This window comes from Sus scrofa, chromosome 2 (assembly GCF_054392235.1).
Source record: "Sus scrofa isolate SSC_HxYL_T2T_F1_AM1 chromosome 2, Sscrofa_HxYL_maternal_Yorkshire_Landrace_v2.0, whole genome shotgun sequence".
In the NCBI taxonomy this organism is placed as follows: Eukaryota; Metazoa; Chordata; class Mammalia; order Artiodactyla; family Suidae; genus Sus; species Sus scrofa.
The window spans coordinates 69593456-69616639 of NC_139384.1; the positions used below are offsets into that span (position 1 = coordinate 69593456).

The window sequence follows — 23184 nt, forward strand, 5'->3', positions numbered from 1 at the left end:
GAGGCCAGGGATCGAACCTGAGTCCTCACGGATACTAGTCATATTTGTTTCCACTGCGCCACAATGGGAACTCCCTTGGTGGAGAGTCTTATGTCTGGGCCCCCGACTGCATGCCCTGCCCTTTGCAAGGACGTATCAGCCCTGTGCCCAGCTTCTAGCTTCAGGCCCATGATCCTTTCCCGTGAACTCCTGGGAGGGTGTGTTTCCAAGTTCATAGCTATGGAGAGTGTTGATATTTCTGTGGTGAATGGCATTGCATTTTGCAAACATGAGATTGGATCTGTGGCCACATGAGTCTGGGCAACTTGGAAGTTCTTGGGGTGGTGTGGATTCAGGGTAATGTTCTGGGGTTGCAGAATGGAACCGAGTTCCTGGGTCCGAGGATGCACGGGGCTGTGGACACTCACTTGCTCTCTTCGTCCAGCAGATAGAAGAGGCCAGTGGGCTTCTTGCTGATCAGATGGATGCAGCCAACGTTGTCTGTGTAGTCGATGTTATGCCATGAGATTCCTTCGCTCTGGTACTCCTCCTGCAGGATTGAGAGGTATCTGCTAAGTTCATCATTTCATGGACATGTTAACTTTTCCACTGCACATGCTGTATATAAACATTTTATATTTATGCATGCACATACAAATATATAACTGCACAAATAACATAGAATGCTGTATTAACATATCAATAGGAATACGTCAAAAGAGATATACAATGATTAGATAAATAAACAATCAGCAATAGGAAACAGGAATGCACATTCTCACACATCTATCACAGCAAAGTGCTTAAAATCACACTTAAAATAGGGCAGAGGGGAGTTCCCTGGTGGCCTAGTGGTTAATGATTCAGCACTGTCACTGCTGTGGCTTGGTTTGATCTCTGGCCCAGGAACTTCCATGTGCCACAGATGCGGCCAAAAAGAAAAGAAAAGGGCAGAGGGAAGCTCACTGGTGGAGCCATAAGCAAAAAAAAGAAGGAAGAAAAAAAATTACACTTATTATTATCCAGGGGTCAGCAAACTTTGTTTATAAAGGGCCAGACGGTAAGTATGCTAAGCTTTAGGAGAAAGATGGTGTCTGCATGATGACTTGGCAGTACAGTTGTAGCATGAACACAGCCCCAGATGACATGTACACACACGGGCGTGGCCGCGTGCTAATAACATTGGCCCAGCTCTGGAACTACAACGTCCAATAGTCACATAACGTGAGTGACCTGTGTCACTTCCAATTTTCTAACAGTCACATTTAAAAATGTAAAAAGATGGAGTTCCCGTCATGATGCAGTGGAAGCGAATCCGACTGGGAACCATGAGGTTGCGGGTTCGATCCTTGGCCTCGCTCAGTGGTTAAGGATCTGGCATTGCCGTGAGCTGTGCTATAAGATGCAGACGCGGCTCAGATCTGGTGTTGCTGTGGCTGTGGTGTGGGCTGGCAGCTATAGCTCTGATTTGACCCCTAGCCTGGGAACCTCTATATGCCATGGGTGCGGCCCTAAAAAAAAAAAAAAAAAAAAGTAAAAAGAAAGAAGTGGGAGTTCCCCTGGTGGCCCAGTGGTTAAGAATTTGGGGAGTTCCCATTGTGGCACAGCAGAAATGAATCTGACTAGGATCCATGAAGATACAGGTTTGATCCCTGACCTCGCTCAGTGAATTAAAGGTTCTGAGCTGTGGTGTAGGTCGCAGACGAGGCTCGGATATGGCATTGCTGTGGCTGTGGCATAGGCCAGCGGCTACAGCTCTGATTCAACGCCTACTCTGGGTACCTCCATGTGCTGCGAGTACGGCCCTAAAAAAACAAACAAACAAACAAAACAACAAAAAAAGAATTTGGCATTGTCACTGCTATGGTGAAGTTTCAATCCCTGGGAGATTCTGAATGCCAAGGGCATGGCCAAAAAAGAGAGACCAAAATAAGTGAAGTTAAGGAGTTCCCGATGTGGTGCAGCAGAAACGAATCTGACTAGGAGTCATGAGGTCTTGGGTTCGATCTCTGGCCCCACTCAGTGGGTTAAGGATCTGGCATTGCCATGAGCTGTGCTGTGGTCACAGATAAGGCTCAGAGCCTGCGATGCTGTGGCTCTGGCGTAGGCTGGCCGCTGCAGCTCTGATTCGACCCCTAGCCTGGGAACTTCCATATGCTACTGGTACAGCTCTAAAAAGCAAAAAAAAAAAAAAAAAAAAAAAAAGTGAAGTTAAATTCGACAATACACTTACATATAACAATATATCCAAGGTGCATGGTCATGCCAACGTATAATGGATATATAAAATTACCAGCAAGTAATGTAAGGCATCTCACATCCCCCCACCCACTGGCCCCTACCAACCTTGCACTACACCTTTGCTAGTCACTGGGGGTTTCACTCTCCCCTCACAACTCTATTCTGACCAGCTATGTTTCAAGTGAGAAATGTGAGTTTCAGCCAGAAGATGTAACAGTCAAATTAGCTGAACATCTATATAAACCCAAAGCTTTCCTTTTCCATCAGAATCAATCATTGGGCAGATGTCACTTGGGTAAAGATAGCTGGCCACTTTGAAGTGAAAAGACATCTAAGACAGGTTTTTATTATTGTTGACCAAAGCCAATCCTTACAAGGCAACTCAGTTTTTCTCCCACTGAAAAGACTTTTGCGTTTCAGCAGAGAGACAACATTGACCTGTGGCCCCAAACATCCCTGATGTTTGCCTCATCCTGGGCTGGGTGGGAATGTTCCCGGTCTCTCCCTTTTTCGCAGAGAAAAAAATTCTGGGGCGGGTGTGCTGACAAACCAGGCCCAAGGGAGATCCCACTTCTGGCTCATTCTGTTCCCCGCCCCGGGCCAGACAGGCCAATAAGATGGAATTTCCTTACCTGCTCCAGTTTGAAGATGTGCTGGTTGAAGTAGTACTGGAGCTGCTCGTTTGCGTAGTTGATGCAGAACTGTTCAAAACTGTTCCTCTCAAAGTCCTCAAACCCAAAGATGTCAAGGACCCCGATAGACAGGCACTGGAGGGAGATGGAGAGAACGGTCATTACGGGTGGGTTCTCCCTCGGGAGCAACCTGGCTGGTGGTGGGGGCCTGCTCTGCTGTCTTTTTTTTTTTGTGTGTGTGTGTCTTTTTTTGCCTTTTCTAGGGCCGCTCCCACAGCATATGGAGGTTCCCAGGCTAGAGGTCTAACCAGAGCTGTAGCCACCGGCCTACACCACAGCCACAGCAATGCTGGATCCAAGCCGCGTCTGCAACCTACACCACAGCTCACGGCATCGCCAGATCTTTAACCCACGGAGCAAGGCCAGGGATCGAACCTGCAACCTCATGGTTCCTAGTGGGATTCGTTAACCACTGTGCCACGACGGGAACTCCTCTTTTTTTTTTTTTTTTCCTTTTTAGGGCTGCATTTGAGGCACATGGAAGTTCCCAGGCTAGGGGTCGAATTGGAGCTACAGCTGCCGGCCTACACCACAGACACAGCATTGCAGGCTCTGAGCCTGTCTGTGACCTACACCACAGCTCATGGCAACGCTGGATCCTTAACCCACTGAGCAAGGCCATGGATCGAACTTGCATCCTCATGGATACTAGTCAGGTTCTTAACCCACTGAGCCATAAACGGAACTCCTTTTTTTTTTCTTTCTAATTTTCTTTTCTTTTTTTTTTTTAGGGCCACACCTGTGGCATAAGGAAGTTCTGAGGCTAGGGGGTCAAATTGGACCCAGCCTACACCACAGCCACAGTCACGCCAGATCCAAGCTTCATCTGCAAACTATGCTGCAGCTCATGGCAACGCTGGATCCTTAACCCACTGAATGAGGCCAGAGATCAAACCCTAGTCCTCATGAATGCTAGTCGGGTTCATTACCACTGAACCACAACCAGAACTCCTGCTGTTGCTGCTGCTTTAGAACTTGTGACATTAAACAAGGAGCCCTATGTTTTCATTCTGTGCTAGGCCCTGAGAATCACATCCCATTTGCTCCCTGGGTCTGCCTGGGAGGAACGGGCCTCTCATCAAATGCTGATTGCGGCAAATGTCATGGGTCGCCTGCTAAGGATGTGTGGCCCTCACCGAGACAGATTCTTCCATGTCCTTCTTGTTGAGGAGGGCGTGGTTGATCCGCAGCACGATCCAATCAAAGAGGGCACTGTACAGGGACTTGGCCATGGAGTCACGGGCAGTGATGGCCTGTGGGCACAGAGAGGGTGTCATATCTCGGCAAGCTGGGCTCCTGAGGTCTGCACACACTGGGAGACTGAGGTGGTGACCTGAAACACCCAACTCATCTGACACACCCCCTTCTCACTTTGCACACCATCCTGTTAGCGTGGACGTCCTTGCACACCCAAGCATGAAGTGTGAAGCCCTGACCCGAAGGCCTGAGGGTTTGGCCAAGTATTTCTCATGTGCTGGCTTGCTCCTCGGAACACCCTGGGGACTGCTGAGGTGGGCACGCAGGCTCAGGGAGGGTGTCACCAGAGAACTAACTAGGAGGCTGAACTGGTTTAAAGCCATGCCCCTTCTGGTTCTGGAAGCACCATGGGGAGGCCACTGGGTGCCTAAAAGCAGTAATGGCTTTTATAATTAAAAAAAAGAAGGCTTGTTAGGGTCTCGTTTATATACAAGCAATTTCTTTTTCCCCCTTTTTAATTTTTTTTATGGCGATAGGTGCAGTTCCTGGACTAGGGGTCAAGTCAGAGCTGCAGCTGCAGGCCACAGCCACAGCCACGTCAACACTGGATCCAAGCTGTATCTGAGACCTGCCCTGTAGCTTGCGGATCCTTAACCAGTGAGCAAGACCAGGAATCGAACCCATATCCACATGGACACTATGTGGGTTCTTAATCCATTGAGTCACAGGGGAACTCCCCCCCCCCCCCCAAAGAAATTCCTTCTTTGAATGTCCTTAGGTCTAAATTGTGACAAGACTTCCTTACCTGCTATCAAGATCTAGGACAAGCCCTTCTGGTTTTGTGGCAATGGGGCCTTGAAGGACACAGCCCCATATCTACCTGATCTGCTCAGCTTGGCACCTCTGGAGGGCAGCCGTGCTGCCATCTCAGGTGACCTACAGTGACTTTCATGCAACGTGGCCGGGTGCCTTTGCCCATGGGGACTCAGACTGTCTGGGGCACCCATTTTAGATGCCTCAGAAGCTTCCACCATCAGCTGAAAATCCCCCCTACCCCCGTGGCTAGGTACTTTCCTGCTGCTCTCCAAGCTGCAAGTCACATTGCTCTTGAGGTGTAAAAACACAAGAAAAACACGTCACAAAAAAAAACCATCGAGGCTGGGGCAAAGGCCAGAGAGAGGCACCTTATCAAGATTTAGGGACTAACACAGTGGTTGTAAAGGTCACACTCGAGCCCTGGGTCAGCAAGCTTTCTCAGGAAAGGGCCAGTGAATGGTATCAGCTTTTCAGACCAGCTCTGCCGCTGCAACAAGTGAGCCGTATGTAAATGAGTGGGTGTGGCCAAGTGCCAATTAAATTTTATTGACAGAAGTAATCGGGGCACCTCAGGTGGCTATTCTCTGCTGGTGAGAACCACTGTGACTACTGAGTAGCTGGACACACAGGGACCAACACACATGGCCCCAGCTCTGGCCCTTGAGCTGTATGAGTTGGTTGGTTTGTGGTGCTCCTGAGCTCACAGAAGAACCAGAGGTTCCACCAGGGTTCTCCACTGCCACTTTAGGGGGAGGAAAAAGACCACCTGTGCCGCCTGGTTCCAAAGATGGCCCTGCAACTCATATTTTGTGACACCTCCCCATGCTGCCCTCTGTACTCATATTTTTGGACCCAGCACCCTATGAGAGGCTGGGGCAGTGCTCACCTCACTGAGACTATAGGGAAGGATGAGTTTGTCATTAGAAGTCACCGTTTTTCTTTTGGTCAGAACTTCCACCAAGATTTCTCGCTTCACCTGTTTCAAGGTCAAGGAGGAAGAGAAGGGGGTGGGGAGAGGAATAAAGTAAGAGCTTGGCAATAACAGAGACATACTACTATACATAAAAGAGATAAACAACAAGGTCCTACTATATAGCACAGGGAATTACATTCAATATCTTGTAATAACCTATAATGGAAAAGAATCTGAAAAAGAACACACGCACACACAGACAGACACAGATATCTGAATCACTGTGCTATACTAGAAACTAATACAACTGTAAACTGTAAACCAACTATACTTCAACTGAAAAATAAATAAACAAATGAGTTAAAAAACAAAAACAAAAACAAAAACAAAAAACCAGAAAGGAGAGGAGCTGGGGAGCTCATTGACTGGATCCTTGTATCACTGAGGCAAGGCCTGAGGAAGGTGGGACGCCAGCAGCTGGGCCAGGAAGTGAGCCCAAAGCCCACCCTCAGGGCTGCCAACCCACGGTGTGAGCTATACTCGGTGTGTCTCAGAATTTTCACACCCACAGGCTTGACTGACAGCCAAGAGTGGTCAAAAACAAACTTACAGGCACGTTTTAAATCAACTATACTTTGTGTGTGTGTGTCTTTTTAGGGCCACACCCATGGTATATGGAGGTTCCCTGGCTAGGGGATGAATCAGAGCTGTAGCTGCCGGCCTACACCAGAGCCACAGCAACGCCAGATCCAAGCCACATCTGTGACTTCCACCACAGCTCAGGGCAACGCCGGATCCTTAACCCGCTGAGCAAGGCTGGGGATCAAACCTGCGTCCTCATGGATACTAGTCAGATTTGTTTCCGCTGAGCCACAATGGGAACTCCAATCAATTATGCTTTAATTAAAAAAAAAAAAATCACCTACAAAAATCCCCCAAAAACAAAAACAGAAAAACCCCTTACTGTTACCAAAGGGGAAAAAGCAGGGGGAGGAATAAATTAGGAGTTTGGGATTAAAAAATACACTGCTATACAGAAAGTAGATAACCAACAAGGACCAGGAACTATGCTCATCATCTTGTAATAACCGCTAATGGGAAAGAATCTAAAAAAAGAATCAATCACTTTGCTGTACATCTGAAACTAACACACCATGGTAAATCAATTATATTTCAATAAAAATTTTAAAACAAGAAATGAGGAACGGATGGACCTTGAAGGCATTATGCTAAGTGAAGTAAGTCAGACAGAGAAAGACAAATGCTGTACGATCTCACTTCTACGTGGAATCTGAAAAAATGAAAAACAACCTCCCCAAAGCCCCAAGCTCATAGATACAGAGAACAGGCTGGTGGTTGCTGGTGCTGGAGGGTGCATGAAGCATGTGATGGTGGTCAAAAGGCATAAACTTCCAGTTATAAAATAAGTCATGGGGAGGCAGTGTACAACTTGCATAACAAAGTTGCTAAAAGAGGAGATCTGAAAAGTTCTCATCACAAGAGAAACAAAAAATTCTGTAGCTAAGTTTAGGGTGGCAGATGTTAAGTGGACCTCTCCTGGTGGTGATTTTTCAACATATTCAAACACTGAAGCCTTGTTGGGTAGCTGAAACTGCAATAATGTCATATGTCAATTATACCTGAGTTAAAAAAAAAAAAAAAAAGAAAAAAGGAAAGAAATGCGGAAGGGGCATGGCAGTGATGGCCCAGGGGAGGAAGCAGGCAGACAGGCTCCAGTTTACAGAAGTGCAGCCAGTGCAGGAAGTTCTGGGCCTTGGGGGTCACTGTGGCTGAGAACAGGGGGCAGTACCTTCAGGAGCTGTGACAGCGTGTCGAGGACCTCGGGGGGCCCAACCTCCAGGCCTTCGTCTCGGCCCGTGGCTCTCTTCTTGTAAGTGACATTGCCCAGGTACAGGATGGCTGAGAGGATGGAAAAAATCCTGGGGGAGAAAAGGAGCCTGGGTTGGGGCAGCTTCCCCAATGGTAAGACATCAGAAGCTTCCAGTGAACTTGGCTGAATTCATAAAACCAGTAATTCCAATCAAACCGCACGAAGCCTGAAAAATGCTGAATCCTTCATTGGGGACACTCAGTGGAATGGAATTTTGGAGGCACAGATTTCTATTTTTTTGGTGGTAGTGGGAAGTGGGGGTGCTTACTAATTTTTTAATTTGTTTTTTGCTTTCTAGGGCTGCATCCGCAACATATGGAGGTTCCCAGGCTAGGGGTTGAATCGGAGCTACAGCCGACAGCTTAGGCCACAGAAACAGCAAGATCTGGGCCATGTCTGAGACCTACACCACAGCTCATGGCAACGCCAGATCCTTAACCCACTGAGCGAGGCCAGGAATTGAACCCACATCCTCATGGATCCTAGTCGGGTTCGTTAACCATTGAGTCATGTAAGGAACTCATTTTTTGTTTGTTTGTTTTTCTTTTTAGGGCTGTACCTGTGGCATATGGAGGTTCGCAGGCTAGTGGTCCAATTGGAGCTGTAGCCGCCAGCCTACGTCACAACCATAGCAACTCGGGATCCGAGCCGCGTCTATGACCTACACCACAGCTCACAGCAATGCTGGATCTTTAACCCACTGAGCAAGGCCAGGGATTGAACCTGAGTCCTCACGGATCCTAGTCAGGTTCGTTAACTGCTGAACCATGATGGGAACTCCTAATTTTTTTTTAATGGAGGCATAACATGCATACAAAATAAAGTTCACCATTCCCTAAGCCCGAATTTTGATGAAGTATCTCACAATGTATAGCTACTTGTAACTAGCACTCAGACCAAGGAATAGAACACTGCAGACCCTGGAAGCCCCCACGGAGGAACTGCTGTCCTGACATCTAACACCATCTACGAATTTGATGTCAACGAAATCACAGGTACTTACATATAGCCCACGGAATGTGGAGGTTCCTGGGCCAGGGATTGAACCCATGACACACAGTGACCATAGCAGTGACAATGCCAGATCCTTAACTACTAGGCCAAGGAACTCCAGCATTGTTCATTTCTTTCTCTCTCTTTTTTTCAATGGCCACACCTTCAGCATATGGAAGTTCCCGGGTCAGGGACTGAATCAGAGCCGAGGCCTACATCACAGCCATAGCAACACCGGATCTGAGCCAGATCTGTGACCTATGCTGCAGTCTGTGGCAATGCCAGATCCTTAACCCACTGAGCAAGGCCATGGATTAAACCCACATCCTCATGGAGATAGCGTTGGGTTCTTAACCCGGTGAAACACAAAGGAACTCTGGCGCTGTTTTTTTTTTTTTTTGTCTTTTGTGTTTTTAGGGCCTCATCCATGGCATATGGAGGTTCCCAGGCTAGGGGTCTAATCAGAGCTACAGATGCCGGCCTATGTCACAGCCATAGCGATACCAGATCTGAGCTGTGACTGCGACCTACACCATAGCTCACTGCAACGCTGGATCTTTAACCCACTACGGCCAGGGATTGAACCTACAACCTCATGGTTCCTAGTCGGATTCATTTCTGCTGGGCCACAACAGGAACTCCTGCATTGTTCATTCTTAATGCTGTCACTTCTCAGCCTTGGCATTGCTGGCACGTGGCCTCCACCCACCTGGCATCCCCCACACTTGTAGTGAAACACTCAAAAATGTCTCCAAACAACGCCAAGCATCCCCTGGGAGCAGAATCGGATCCCCAATGAGAAACACTGCTGCGGTGGGGCGGGGGGTAGTCCGGGAGACCAAGGCCCATTTTTGTATAGGCCCTAATCTAAGAATGTGGTTCTTAAGATTTTTTTTTTTGTCTTTTTGCCTTTTCTAAGGTCGCACCCACAGCATATGGAGGTTCCCAGGCTAGGGGTCTAATCGGAGCTGTAGCCGCTGGCCTATACCAGAGCCACAGCAACGTGGGATCCGAGCCACGTCTGCAACCTACACCATAGCTCATGGCAATGCTGGATCCTTAACCCACTGAGCAAGGCCAGGGATCAAACCCACAACCTCATGGTTCCTAGTCGGATTTGTTAACCACTGAGCCATGACAGGAACTCCTAGATTTTTTTTTTTTTTTAAATGGGCAGGGTATATGGAAGTTTTTGGGCTAGGGATTGTATCCGAGCTGCAGCAGCTTCAGCAGCTTCAGCAATGCTGGATCCTTTAACTTACTGTGCCAGAATGGGAATTGAACCTGTACCTCCACAGAGACCTGAGCCGCTGCAGTCAGATTCTTAACCTACAGTGCCACAGCGGGAACTCCAGAATGGTTCTTAAGCTTTTAAAGGGTCGTTAAGAAACAAAACAGAATACAAAAAAGATGCAAGAGAGGCTGCCTGGCCCAGAAAGCTGAAAATATTTATTATCTGCCCCTCTCCAGAGGGGATATATTGCAATGTGTTTATTTATTTAATCTCTGGTTGGCAGGCATTTGGGAGGGTTTCTGGGTTTGGTGGCTATTGTAAATGAGGCTATGTGCATTCATGTGGGTGTTTTTGGGTGAGCAAATGTATGCGTTTGGCTGTGTACACACATCCGTAGCGGAAACTGTCAAAAGTTTTTCCACAGCGGCTGGCCCCATTTGTGCTCTCCCAGTGGCACACTGGGCAGAAGCTTTCCTTCTGGGTATCTTGGTTGCCTGGGCAGGTGTGGAAAATACTCCATGAGGTTTTGAAGAGGTTAAACCTTTTTCTTCCCTTTTTTGGCTGCCTCAAGGCAAATAGAATTCCCAGGCCAGGGATCAGATCCGAGCTGCAGTTGTGACCTAAATTGTAGCTGCGGCAACCCCAGATCCTTAACCCATTGTACTGGGCTGGGGATTGAACCTGCATCCCAAAGCTCCAAAGATGCCACTGGTCCCATTGTGCCACAGCAAGAACTCGAGGAAAATAGCTTTTGTTTGTTTGTTTTTTGTCTTTTTAGGGCTGGACCTGCGGCATATGGTGGTTCCCAGGGTAGGGGTCTAATTGGAGCTACAGCTGCCGGTGTACACCACAGCTCACGACAACGCTAAAAACGCTGGATCCTTAACCCACGGAGTGAGGCCAGAGTTCGAATCTGCAAGCTCATGGTTCCTAGTTGGATTTGTTTCTGCTGCGCCATGACGGGAACGCCAAGCCGTTTTTAATTGTGGTACAATACACATCATATAAAATTTGCCTTCTTGGAGCTCCCTGGTGGTCTAGTGGGTTAAGGATCCGGCATTGAGACTGCTGTGGCTTGGTCATGGCTGTGGTGTAGGTTTGATCCCTGGCCTGGGAATTTCTGCATGCTATGGGTGTGGCCAAAGAAAAAATAAAATTTTCCTTCTTGACCATTTTTTTTTTTTTTTTTTTTGGTTCTACCTGCAGCATGCAGAAGTTCTGGAGCCTGGGATTGCACCTGTACCATGCAGTGACCTGAGCCACAGCAGTGACAATGCCATATCCTTCACCTGCTGAACCACCAGGGAACTCTGGTTCTGACTGTTTTGTTTTTTAATCCCTGGGTGTACCGGAGGCGTATGGAAGGGCCAGGGATCAAATCTGAGCTGTAGCTGTGACCTATACCACACCAGATCCTTAACCCACTCTGCTGGGCTGGGGATTGAACCTGTGCTGCCACAGAGATGACACTGGATCCTTAACCCACTGTGCCAAAGCAGGAACTCCCCTGACTGTTCTTAAAGTGGACAACTCTGTAATGTGAAGTATATCCCTGTGGGCTTTTTTTTTTTTTAATATAAATACATATGAGTAAATTTAATTTTATTGGATTTTTTTCTGCATCTATTGAGATAGTGTAGTTTTTCTGCCAATAAACAGCATCTGTTAGTTAATTTGTTAATATGGGGATTAAGATTATTTAAACGAGGAGTTCCCGTCGTGGCGCAGTGGTTAATGAATCTGACTAGGAACCATGAGGTTGCGGGTTCGATCCCTGCCCTTGCTCAGTGGGTTAACGATCCGGCGTTGCCGTGAGCTGTGGTGTAGGTTGCAGACGTGGCTCGGATCCCACGTTGCTGTGGCTCTGGCGTAGGCCAGTGACTGCAGCTCTGATTCAACTCCTAGCCTGGGAACCTCCATATGCCGTGGGAGTGGCCCAAGAAATAGCTAAAAAGACAAAAAAAAAAAAAAAAAAAGAAAAAAAAAAGATTATTTAAACGATAAATGACCTTTGAAAAGCCCTGTGGGTTTAAAAAAAATTTTTTTTAATGTATTAACTGACTTTTCCAGAGATTTTTCTTTTTCTTTCTTCCTTTCTTTCATTTTGTCCATGTCTGTGGCATGTGGAAGTTCCCAGGCCAGGGAATGAACCTGTGCCACAGTAACAACCCAAGCTGCTGCAGTGATGCCGAATCCTTAACCCACTGTGCCACAAGGGAACTCTCAGCCCTGTGGGTTTTTTTTTTTTTTTGGGCTTTTTAGGGCTGCACCTGCTGCATATGGAAGTTCCCAGGCTAGGGGTTGAATCGGAGCTGCAGATGCCGGCCTACACTGCAGCCACAGCAACGACGGATCCTTAACCCACTAATCAAGGCCAGGGATCAAACCTGCATCCTCACAGATACTAGTCGGGTTCATTACCGCTGAGCCACAATGGGAACGCCAATGCCCTGTGGTTTTAATTGGCATCTGCTAGTGGCTAATGACCAGAGTCCCCTTCCATGTGTTCACTGTCACTGGGCTACTCTCCTTAGTGAGGCTCCTTCGAGGGTGTGGGTCAGATCTCAGAGTGCCTGGTAAACCTGGGGGTGCCTGGGTGGAAGATGGAAAGGGCACCTGGGCCCATCCACTTACTGCTTCTTGGTGGCAGGGAGGAAGCCCACCATCTCCATGGCCTGCTTGAGTCTTTCAAAGTCGTGCTTCAGGTCCTCCCCATCTTCGATCTTCAAGTTATGCTGAAAAACAAAGTCGGCGGGGCTCTGGGTACTTCTGGGCTGGTGAGGGTGGCATGCGAGGATGATTTTGGCTGGAGCCGATGGGGCGGGGCCCAGGACCCGGGGAATGAATGGGCTCCTTTATGCCGCCCCCTCTGGGCCTCCTTGGTGCCGGTTTGGGGGCCGGAGAGGGCCAAGGCGGACGTCCTCTGACCTCCTGGCAGCACGTAAACAGCCGGTGGGGAACAGAGGCTGCGTTTGTGGCTGGGGCTTGGGGCTGTTTACCTGGTTGAGGTAGAAATAATCTTCAGGCTGCTTGAGCTGAAATTCCTGACGCTCCTCCTCGTTGACGCCAAGTAACAAATAATAAAACACGTGGTAGTTCCTGTAGGTCAAAATTAGGAGGAAGAAGTTGTTTTTGGAGGCCGAGCCACAGCTACTCTTCAAACCACCACGAATATTGCTTTGGAGGCCACACCAGGGAGGAAAAAGCACCTCAACTACATACATATTTGAGACAATAAGTCGATTCTTATTATGTCTTAGAAAAAACGAAAAACGGAAAACCCCCCAACAACCCAGAAAACCAAACCATAAACTTCTTCAGTGTCTAGATTCCTCAGGGGGTGCGTGTCTGTCTCACTCGTATGTCTTGCTATGGATCAGAGATGCTGCTGATCTAACCTCTTTCTGGCAGACATGTGAGCACTGACTCCAGGTAGAAGCCCGAGGGAGGCACAAAAATAAGCAGGAGAGGTGGCAAAGCTCATGCTCCTGGATTGGCCGTGGCCTCCCACAGGGTTTTCTGACCTCAGAACATTTGGTTTGCTCCTTCGTAGGGAAGAAAGGCAGACGACAAGACAGATCACGGAGGAAACATACTCCTACCTCTCATCCTTCTCTTGAGAGACCAGGCGAGACTTTTCAAGCAGGTACTTTTCAACAACAGCTCTGTCATGAAGAGGGAAAAAGAAGAAGGAAGTGCTATATTTTAAAATTGTTCCTGGAGTTCCCATTGTGGCGCAGCGGAAACAAATCTGACTAGGAACCATGAGGTTTCAGGTTTGATCCCTGGCCTCGCTCAGTGGGTTAAGGAGGTTAAGGATCCGGTGTTGCTGTGAGCTGCGGTGTAGGTCACAGACATGGCTCGGATCTTGCGTTGCTGTGGCTATGGCGTAGGCTGGTGGCTGTAGCTCTGATTAGACCCCTAGCATGGAATCCTCTATATGCTGCGGGTGCGGCCCTAAAAAGATGAAATAAAATAAAATAATAAAATAGTTCCCTTGAAGAAACAGAGGGATTTGTTAGCATGTTAAAGCCAGCTGTAGATTAACATTCTTGGATGCAAGGTAAATACAGTGATATTGCAAGTTAAAGTAATTACCTTAAGTGTTATAAATAAGCAATCTAAGCAACCTAAGTGTTGGAAATACCGTCTCACTTTCTCTCTCTTTTTTTTTTTTTTTAATTTTTTTTAAGGCTGCACATGTGGCTTATGGAAGTTCCAAGGCTAGGGGTTGAATCAGATCTGTAGCTGCCAGCCACAACCACAGCCACAGCAATGCAGGATCTGAGTGGCATCTGCAACCTACACCACAACTCATGGCGACACTGGATCCTTAACCTACTGAGCATGCCAGGATTGAACCTTCATCCTCATGGATACTAGTCGTTACTGCTGAACCCCAAGACGGACTCCCCATCTCACTCGTTAGAGTAAATCCAATCACCATAAATGTAGTTGGCCCCTACCATTACCATTTATAAAAATAAGGAAGCTGGGCTGGCCACTTCTGCTCCCCAGACCAGATTTGGGCTGACAGCTGTATGGAAGCCCGCCCTGGCATCACCCAGAATGCCTCCCAGGTGGCAGGAAATGAAGTGATTGTTTGCACGTGCTCATGAATAATACTGGGAGGTCCCCACTCCTACCATCTCCCCAGTAATGAAATGTTTCTCCAACTGAAAATCTAAATATAAGATAATGGATTGACTTTTCTATTCTTTAAACAGCTTTATTGATTACTGATATATGATCAACTATATATACTGAGAAGAGTGCAATGGGGTGAGTTTTGACTGGGTCCTTACGTAATCTACATCATTTTCAATAACAGCTTTATTATAAAGGAAACCATAAAAAAACCCAAAAGACAACCTCTGGAATGTGACAAAATGTTTGCAAACGAGGCAACAGACAAGGACTTAAATTCCAAAGTATACAAACAGCTCATACAACTCAACAACAGCAAAAAACAGCCCAGTTGAAAAATGAGCAGAAGACTTAAACAGATATTTGTCCAAAGAAGACATACACATGTCCAGTAGTCACATGAAAAGATGCTCAACATCACTAATTATCAGAGAAATGCAAATCAAATCTACAGTGAGGTACCATGTCACCCTGGTTATACTGGCCATCAGTAGCAAGTCAACACATCTCAAGTGCTTGAGAGGGTATGGAGAAAAGGGAACCCTTCTATACTGCTGATGGGAATGTAAATTAGTACAACCTCTATAAAAACAATGTGGAGGTTCCTCAGAGAACTAAAAGTAGAACTGTCATATGATCCAGCAATTCCTCTCCTGGGCATATATCTGGACAAAACTATAATTCAAAAAGATACATGCACCCCTATGTTCATTGCAGCACTATTCACAATGGCCAAGACACAGAAACAACCTAAATGTCCACCAACAAATGAATGGATTAAGAAGATGTGGTACAGATATATAATGGAATATTACTCAGCCATAAAAAAGAACAAAATAATGCCATTTGCAGCAACATGGGTACAGCTAGAGATTCTCAAAATAAATGAAGTCAGAAAGAGAAAGACAAACACCATATGATATCACTTATATGTGGAATCTAAAATATGGCACAAATGAACCTGTCTACAAAACAGAAATAGACCCATGGACAAGAACTGACCTGTGGTTGCCAAGGGGGTGGGAGTTTGGGTTTAGTAGATATAAACTATTACATTTAGAATGGATAAACAACAAAGTCTTATTGTATACATAAGGAACCTAAGCTCATCTCCTGGGGCAAAACACAACACACACACACACATATATATATAGACATATAGACACACACACACACACACACACACGGACATATATATGTGTATAAGCCATTTTGCTATACAACAGAAATTAGCACATCATAAGTCAACTATACTTTAATTAAAAAAAACAATGAAAATAAATAAAAACAACCTCCCTGCCCCCAAAGAGCTTTTTTTTTTTCCTCTGTCTTTTTAGGACTGCACCTGTGGCATATAGAAGTTCCCAGGCTAGGGGTCGAATCCGGGCTGTAGCCACTGACCTACACCACAGCCACAGCAACGTGGCATTCGAGCTGTGTCTGCGACCTACACCACAGCTCATGGCAATGCCAGATCCTTTAACTCACTGATTGAGGACAGAGATCGAACCCGCGTCCTCATGGATACTAGTCAGGTGAATGATCACTAAGCCACAATGAGAATTCCCAAACAGCTTTATTATGTACGACTGATTCATGACAAAGTATGTGATGGATGAACTGCAAACATCTGTGGGTCTACCACCATGACCAAGACAGTGAACACATTGGTCATCCCAAAAAGTCTCCTTGGGCCCTCTGTCATTCCTCCCTGCCACCCACTCCCAAGAAGCCACTGATCGAGATTAGTTTGGATTGGAGTTCCCGTTGTGGCGCAGTGGTTAACGAATCTGACTAGGAATGATGAGGTTTGGGGGTTTGATCCCTGGCCTCTCTCAGTGGGTTAAGGATCCAGCGTTGCCGTGAGCTGTGGTGTAGGTTGCAGACGCGGCTCAGATCCCATGTTGCTGTGGCTCTGGTGAAGGCTGATGGCTACAGCTCTGATTAGACCCCTAGACTGGGAACCTCCATATGCCACAGAAGCAGCCCTAGAAAAGGCAAAAAGGCAAAAAGACAAAAAAAAAAAAAAAAAAAAAGAAAAAAGATCAGTTTGGATTTGCTACAATTGAAAAAAAAAAAAAGACTCATTTAATATATAGAGTTGACCCTTGAATAACATGGGTTTGAATTGTGGGTGCATTTATACATGGATTTCTTTTTTTGGTATTTTTAAAAATTATAGTTGATTTACAACGTTGTGCCAATTTCTGTTGTACAGCTAAATGACAGAGTCATACATATACATACATTCTTTTTCTCATATCATCCACCATCATGTTGTATCCCAAGAGACTGGACACAGTTCCCTGTTCTGTACAATAGGCCCTCATTGCCCATCCATTCTAAATGTAATAGTCTACTAACCCGACATACATGGATTTTTTTTCTTTTTCTTTTTTTCTTTTTGTTTTTTTGCCTTTTCTAGGGCCGCTCCCGCGGCATATGGAGATTCCCAGGATAGGGGTCGAATTGGAGCTGTAGCCACTGGCCTAGCCAGAGCCACAGCCACAGCGACGGGGGATCTGAGCCGTGTCTGTGACCTACACCACAGCTGACGGCAACACCGGATCCTTAACCCACTGAGCAAGGCCAGGGATGGAACCTGCAACCTCATGGTTCCTAGTCGTATTAGTTAGCCACTGCGCCACGACGGGAACTCCCTATGGATTTTTTTCAATAGTAAATACTGCAGTCCTATATGATCTGAGATTGATTGAGTCCCCAGATGGATCTGGGTGTGTGGCTGTTGGGGAGATGAGGCTGTGTGGGTGCTGGGGCAGGGACAAGGCACCCCTGCAACCACACTCTCAGTGATAATGGAGACACGACCTTTCCTTGAGGCAGAGCTTCTGTGCCTCCCTGCTTGCATTTCTCGCAAGTGTCCTATTTTAATAAATCTATTTCTTGCCTAAAAACAAACAAACAGAAGAACCCTTTCCTTGAATTCTGTGAGTTTCTAGGCACTATTTTGCAGGGATTTAATGCCCTGGATTTAACCTTCCCCCCAACCGCCCCTGGACAGGCACTGTGACTCCTATTGGTGAATGAGGTACTAAAAATTGGGAGAGGAGTTCCCGTTGTAGCTCAGAGGGTTAAGAACCCAACCAGTATCCATGAGGATGTGGGTTTGATCCCTAACCACACTCAGTGGGTTAAGGATCTAGTGTTGCCTCAAGCTGTAGCACAGGTCACAGATGTGGCTCGGATCCAGCTTTGCTGTGGCTGTGGCTGGCCCCTGCAGATCTGATTGAACCCCTAGCCTGGGAATTTCCATATGCTGTAGGTGCAGCCGTAAAAAGGAAAAAATAAAAAAAATTGGGAGAGGCCACATGCTGCCTGGGACTCCACAGGAGGGAGGTAGCCTGAGCCTCTGAGCCCACAGGAAGTTGTCTTGCAAATTGGGGAACTGAGGGAAGGCTTGGACTGCCCCTGACCCTTGGCCTTGGCGGGAAGTGGCATTGAGAAGTGTCACTGGCCCAAAAGCAGAACCGGGTCTGGGCCTGCTCCTCACGGCTGGACGGGAAGTGCACCACCCTCCTCAGAGTGTGGGCAGGCCATGGTCAAAGGCTGAGGCAGGACTTCCTTTCCTGAATCTGAGGCCACAGATAGGACTCTTAGAAGCTGGTCTACGAGACCCAGTCCCCCAGGGCCAGCAGCCCTGAGCCTGACGAGAGCTGAGGCAGGCAGGGCAGGCTGGCCACCTAGCTGAGGGCCAGCCACACTGGTGTGCTGGGTCGAAGGGTAAACCCCAGAAGGTAAGTCTACCTGGAATGTGTGGCTGTGATGGTGAATGAAGATCTTAACAGATCTTCATTGTGAAGGATCTGGGATGAGATCTTCCTCCATGGTCTGAATGGGCCCTAAATCCAAGGACAAGGGAGTTCCTGTTGTGGCTCAGCCAGCTAAGAACCTGCCAGCTTGCTGATGATGTGGGTTCAATCCCTGGCCTCTATCAGTGGGTTAAGGGTCTGGTGCTGCTACAAGCTGTGGTATAGGTCCCAGACGTGGCTTGGATCTGGCATAACTGTGCCTGTGGCGCAGGCCTCAGCTGCAGCTCCAGTTCGCCCCTTAACTTGGGAACTTCCATATGCTGCAGGTGCAGCACCCCCTGCCACAAAAAAAAAAAAAAAAAAAATCCAAGAGTCCTAAAAGACAGAAGAGATCACAGAGAGACACAGGGGATAAGGCCCTTGTGAAGATAGAGGCAGAGACTGGGGTGATGCAGCCACAAGCCAAGGATGCCTGGGGCCCCCAGAAGCTGGAAGAGCCCAGGAGGGATCCTCCCCAAGACCTACTGGAGGGGGAGCCCAGCCCTGCCCACACACTTGGACTTCTGACCTTCAGGACTGTGAGAGAATAAACTCTTATTATTTTGAGTTTGGGGTACATTGTTTCAAAAAGCCATAGAACACAAAAAAGAGTCCAGAGAAAGGAGGGAGCTGTGTGGAGGAGTTAGGGAGTGGTGCCCACTGGCAGCGACGGCTCTGGCATCCAGCCTGGGGACCGAAGAGCCAGCCCCGGGACCTGGGAAAATGTGAAGCAGCCTCTTGGAGTCTCTGCTTCCCCTTAAGGGAGCCCCTGAAACTACAGAAACTGTTTCTGTGTCGTCTGCCCAGTGAGATAACTCTGGGCGTCTCCCACAAGCCTCTGCAATGTGGCAAAATATCGACCCCTATTTAAAATAAATTTAAAATAAGGAGTGAGGAGAATTTCCATTGTGGCCCAGCAGTAACAAACTCGACTAGGATCCATGAGGATGTGGGGTCCATCCCTGGCCTCGGTCAGTGGATTAAGGATCCGACACTGTTGTGTGCTGTGGTGCAGGTTGCAGATGCGGCTTGGATCCTGTGTTACCGTGACTATGGTGTAGACCGGCAGCTGCAGCTCCAATTCGACCCCTAGCTTGGGAACTTCCATATACTGCACTTGTGGCCCTAAAAAGCAAAAAACAAAAACAAAAAAATGATATAATAATGGAGTTCCCGTCATGATGCAGCAGAAACGAATCTGACTAGCAACCAGGAGGTTGTGGGTTCGATCCCTGGCCTTGCTCAGTGGGTTGAGGACCCAGCACTGCCGTGAGCTGTGGTATAGATTGTAGACGCGGCTTGGATCTGGTGTTGCTGTGGCTCTGGTGTAGGCCAGCGGATACAGCTCCGATTTGACCCCTAGCCTGGGAACTTCCATATGCCATGGGTGTGGCCCTAAAAAAAGTAAAAGCAAAAAAAAAAAAAAATATATATATATACACACATATATATATAAAAATATATATACATATATATAAATATATATACACACATATATATATAAAATATATATATATAAAATATAATAAGGAGTGAGGGTCTATGTGGAGGAAAGGTTGAGACTTGCAGGATAAGTGGGAACAGGTGGGTGGCTCCGCCCATGCATATGCCAAGCTGGGCCCAGCAGTATTTGGGGAGAGACCCCTCAATGATTCCTGGAGGGGCTCAGGCCATGGGAAGAACCGCCTGCTTCCAAGTATCCCTGAGGGCTAAGAGGCCAGAGCAGAGGCGGCATTTATCGAGGGCCAGACTGCTGTTGCAGTCTGGGCAGCGGGGGGTGAGGGGTGGGGAGGTGTGGTGGGGGTAAGAAGCCAGCGGCTGCAGTATTTGGGAAAACAACATTGCTGTTCTTGTCTTAAATATACACCATCAACTGAAAGGATCATCAGGCAGGTTTAGGTGGACCTGTTTTTTTTGGGGTGCTGCACTTGCAGCAAATGGAAGTTCCCAGGCTAGAGGCTGAATTGGAGCTGCAGCTGGAGGCCTATGCCACAGCCACAGTAACACGGGATCCAAGCTGTGTCCGGGACCTATACCACAGCTCATGGCAATGCCAGATCCCTAGGTCACTGAGTCAGGCCAGGGATCGAACTGGTATCCTGATGGATACCAGTCGGGTTCTTAACCTGCTGAGCTACAGCAGGAACTCTAAGTTTAGGTGGATTTTGAAATCAATCCTCTTAGAGGACCTCTCCTTTCCTGAAACATCAATGCCTTCTCTCGGCCTCCAGGGGCCTATTGCTCAGCTCTTCCTACATATAACATTTAAGGCTTCTTATCCTGCTGCTCAGAGCATCACCTGGAGCCTCTGCAAATCCCACTGTCACTGCAGACCCTCACACCAGGATGCAGAGGGCGAGGGGTGCCTTCTAGTACCAGGCAATGGACTGTGCTGAAATACTTTTTCCCCCCACACTTTGAAATAGTTTTATCGGCTCATAAGATCTTTGCATATTAAAAAATTTCCATAGTTCCCATCGTGGATCATTGGTTATGAACCTGACTAGTATCCATGAGGATGCAGGTTCAATCCCTGGCCTCGCTCAGTGGGTTAAGGATCGGGTGTTGCTGTGGCTGTGGCATAGGCCAGCAGTTGTAGCTTCAATTTGACCCCCAGCCTGGGAACTTCCATATGCTGCGAGTGTAGCCCTTAAAAAAAATTTCCTGGAGTTCCCGTCGTGGCGCAGTGGTTAACGAATCTGACTAGGAGCCATGAGGTTGCGGGTTCGGTCCCTGCCCTTGCTCAGTGGGTTAACGATCCAGCGTTGCCGTGAGCTGTGGTGTAGGTTGCAGATGTGGCTCGGATCCCGTGTTGCTGTGGCTGTGGGCTGTGGCGTAGGCCAGTGGCTACAGCTCCGATTCAACCCCTAGCCTGGGAACCTCCATATGCCTCAGGAGCGGCTCAAAGAAATAGCAAAAAGACAAAAAGACAAAAAAAAAAAAAAAAAAAAAAAAAAAATTCCTAAACACTGCGGTATTAAATCATAATTACATATTTTAAAACTAACTGAAACTACCCAGAATATACATTAAAAAAAACCCTACTGAACTGAATTCTGAAATGACATTTCAACTTAAATACTATGATAAAATAGCTAATTCCTTTTAACATTAATTAACTGTATAAAGCTGCCAGATATTTTCATAAGCAGGACCGTTGCACAGAGTTAAAATGAACACAATTTCAATGCTACACATTTAGTTGATGTGACTGTGACCCCACCTAAGGAACTCACATTTCTGGCACAAAATGCTGATCTGTTTTAACTTCCACCAGCAGCCACTTCACAATCTAGTTACCACCTACCCACACACCCACCCACTCATCCATCTATCCATCTGAATCCATCAACGTACCAATCTATCCACTCGTGAATCTACCTATCTACCAATGATTCCATCCACTTATTCATGAATCTACCCATTCATCCACCTATCCATGAATCCATCCTTCCACCCATTCATGAATCTACCCAACCATCTATCCATCCATCCATCCACCCATCCATCCATCCATGAATGAATTCACTTACCCACCCACAAATCCATCCATCCATCAATGTATCTATCCTCCCTCCTTTCCACACAACACCTCATTTTAGTACTTCCCCAGACAACTTCCTCACTTTGCTACCTGGCATCATATCTCCTTTTGACTAAAGGGGCACTTCTGTCAAATGCCAGAGTCTACATCAACTCTCCTTGTGGCATCCCTAGACCCACTGAATTAGAAACATCAAGACCAGGAAATAGGTTGGTGTACCCTTGCCTGCCCTTCGCAAACCCCACCATGCCAGGACCATGATGCCATGCTCACTGTACTTACTCCATGGGTCCCTGGGCCTATGGTAAATGCCCCAAGGGATGCCTTGGGTAGGTAGGGTTGATTTCCAAGGTGCTGCCCCTTTCCCAGTGACTCTTCCCACCTCACACTTTCACATCAATGGCTGAAAAGTACACTTGCTTCCCCGTACAATTCACTAGTGCCCGCAAGGCCATGGTTTCAGCACCCAGCTCCCGGCTCCACGCTGCAGGGAAGCTCAGAACCCTAGACTGAGGGCGGAGTGCGCAGGGTGGGCGGCTGACAACTCACCCTCTCACGATGCCACTCTCCAGATAGTTGACCTGGATGAATTTCCCAAATCGGCTGGAATTGTTGTTGTGGGCTGTTTTAGCATTTCCGAAGGCCTGTGAGGAAAACAAAAGTAGGTTTTCAGATTGTGGGGATGGAATTTCTAGAGGCCTTAGCCTGGCGCTTTGGGGTGGGGGTGGGGATCCCTCTGGGTATTGTGGACCCTGGCTTGCCTGGAAGTCCACTCAGTGACTCTAGGTGAGACCCAGAAAATACAAAGGTAGGTAGCGCATCCAATGTACTTACTTTTTTTTTTTAAGCTTTTTTTTGTTTGTTTCTTTTTCAGCTGCACTTGTGGCATATGGAAGTTCCCGGGCCAGGGGACTGAATCTGAGCTGGAGCTGGGACTTATGCCACAGGTGTAGCAATGCTGGATCCTTAACCCACTGAGCAAGGCCAGGGATCGAACATGTATCCTCATGGATACTAGCTGGGTTTGTTACTGCTGAGCCACCATGGGAACTCTGAAGCAACATTCATTTCTAAGCTTTCCAAGCTAACATGTATAATAGGAAACCAAAAAACACAAGCAAATAGGAAGCAAAAAAAAAAAAGTTATCAAAAATCACAAGCAGTTTATAGGTCTCGTTTGTGTATCTACACAATGAAGTATCCATTTTTATGTAATTAAGATCATACA

General features: G+C 47.2%; 1 protein-coding gene across 50 annotated transcripts in view; it reads right to left on the reverse strand.

The window, feature by feature from the left end:
* Positions 1-23184, reverse strand: part of MYO9B (myosin IXB) — a 111919-nt gene that overhangs the window by 33985 nt on the left and 54750 nt on the right. For all 50 annotated transcript variants that reach the window (XM_085012416.1, XM_085012410.1, XM_085012436.1 and 47 more), the window contains exons 3-11: positions 22506-22600; positions 13559-13621; positions 12956-13055; positions 12591-12691; positions 7649-7778; positions 5812-5901; positions 4049-4165; positions 2853-2987; positions 408-529 (exon numbers count right to left, since the gene is read on the reverse strand). In XM_085012416.1, the coding sequence (XP_084868542.1) occupies positions 408-529; positions 2853-2987; positions 4049-4165; positions 5812-5901; positions 7649-7778; positions 12591-12691; positions 12956-13055; positions 13559-13621; positions 22506-22600 (953 nt within the window). The remainder of the gene's footprint in view (positions 1-407; positions 530-2852; positions 2988-4048; positions 4166-5811; positions 5902-7648; positions 7779-12590; positions 12692-12955; positions 13056-13558; positions 13622-22505; positions 22601-23184) is intronic.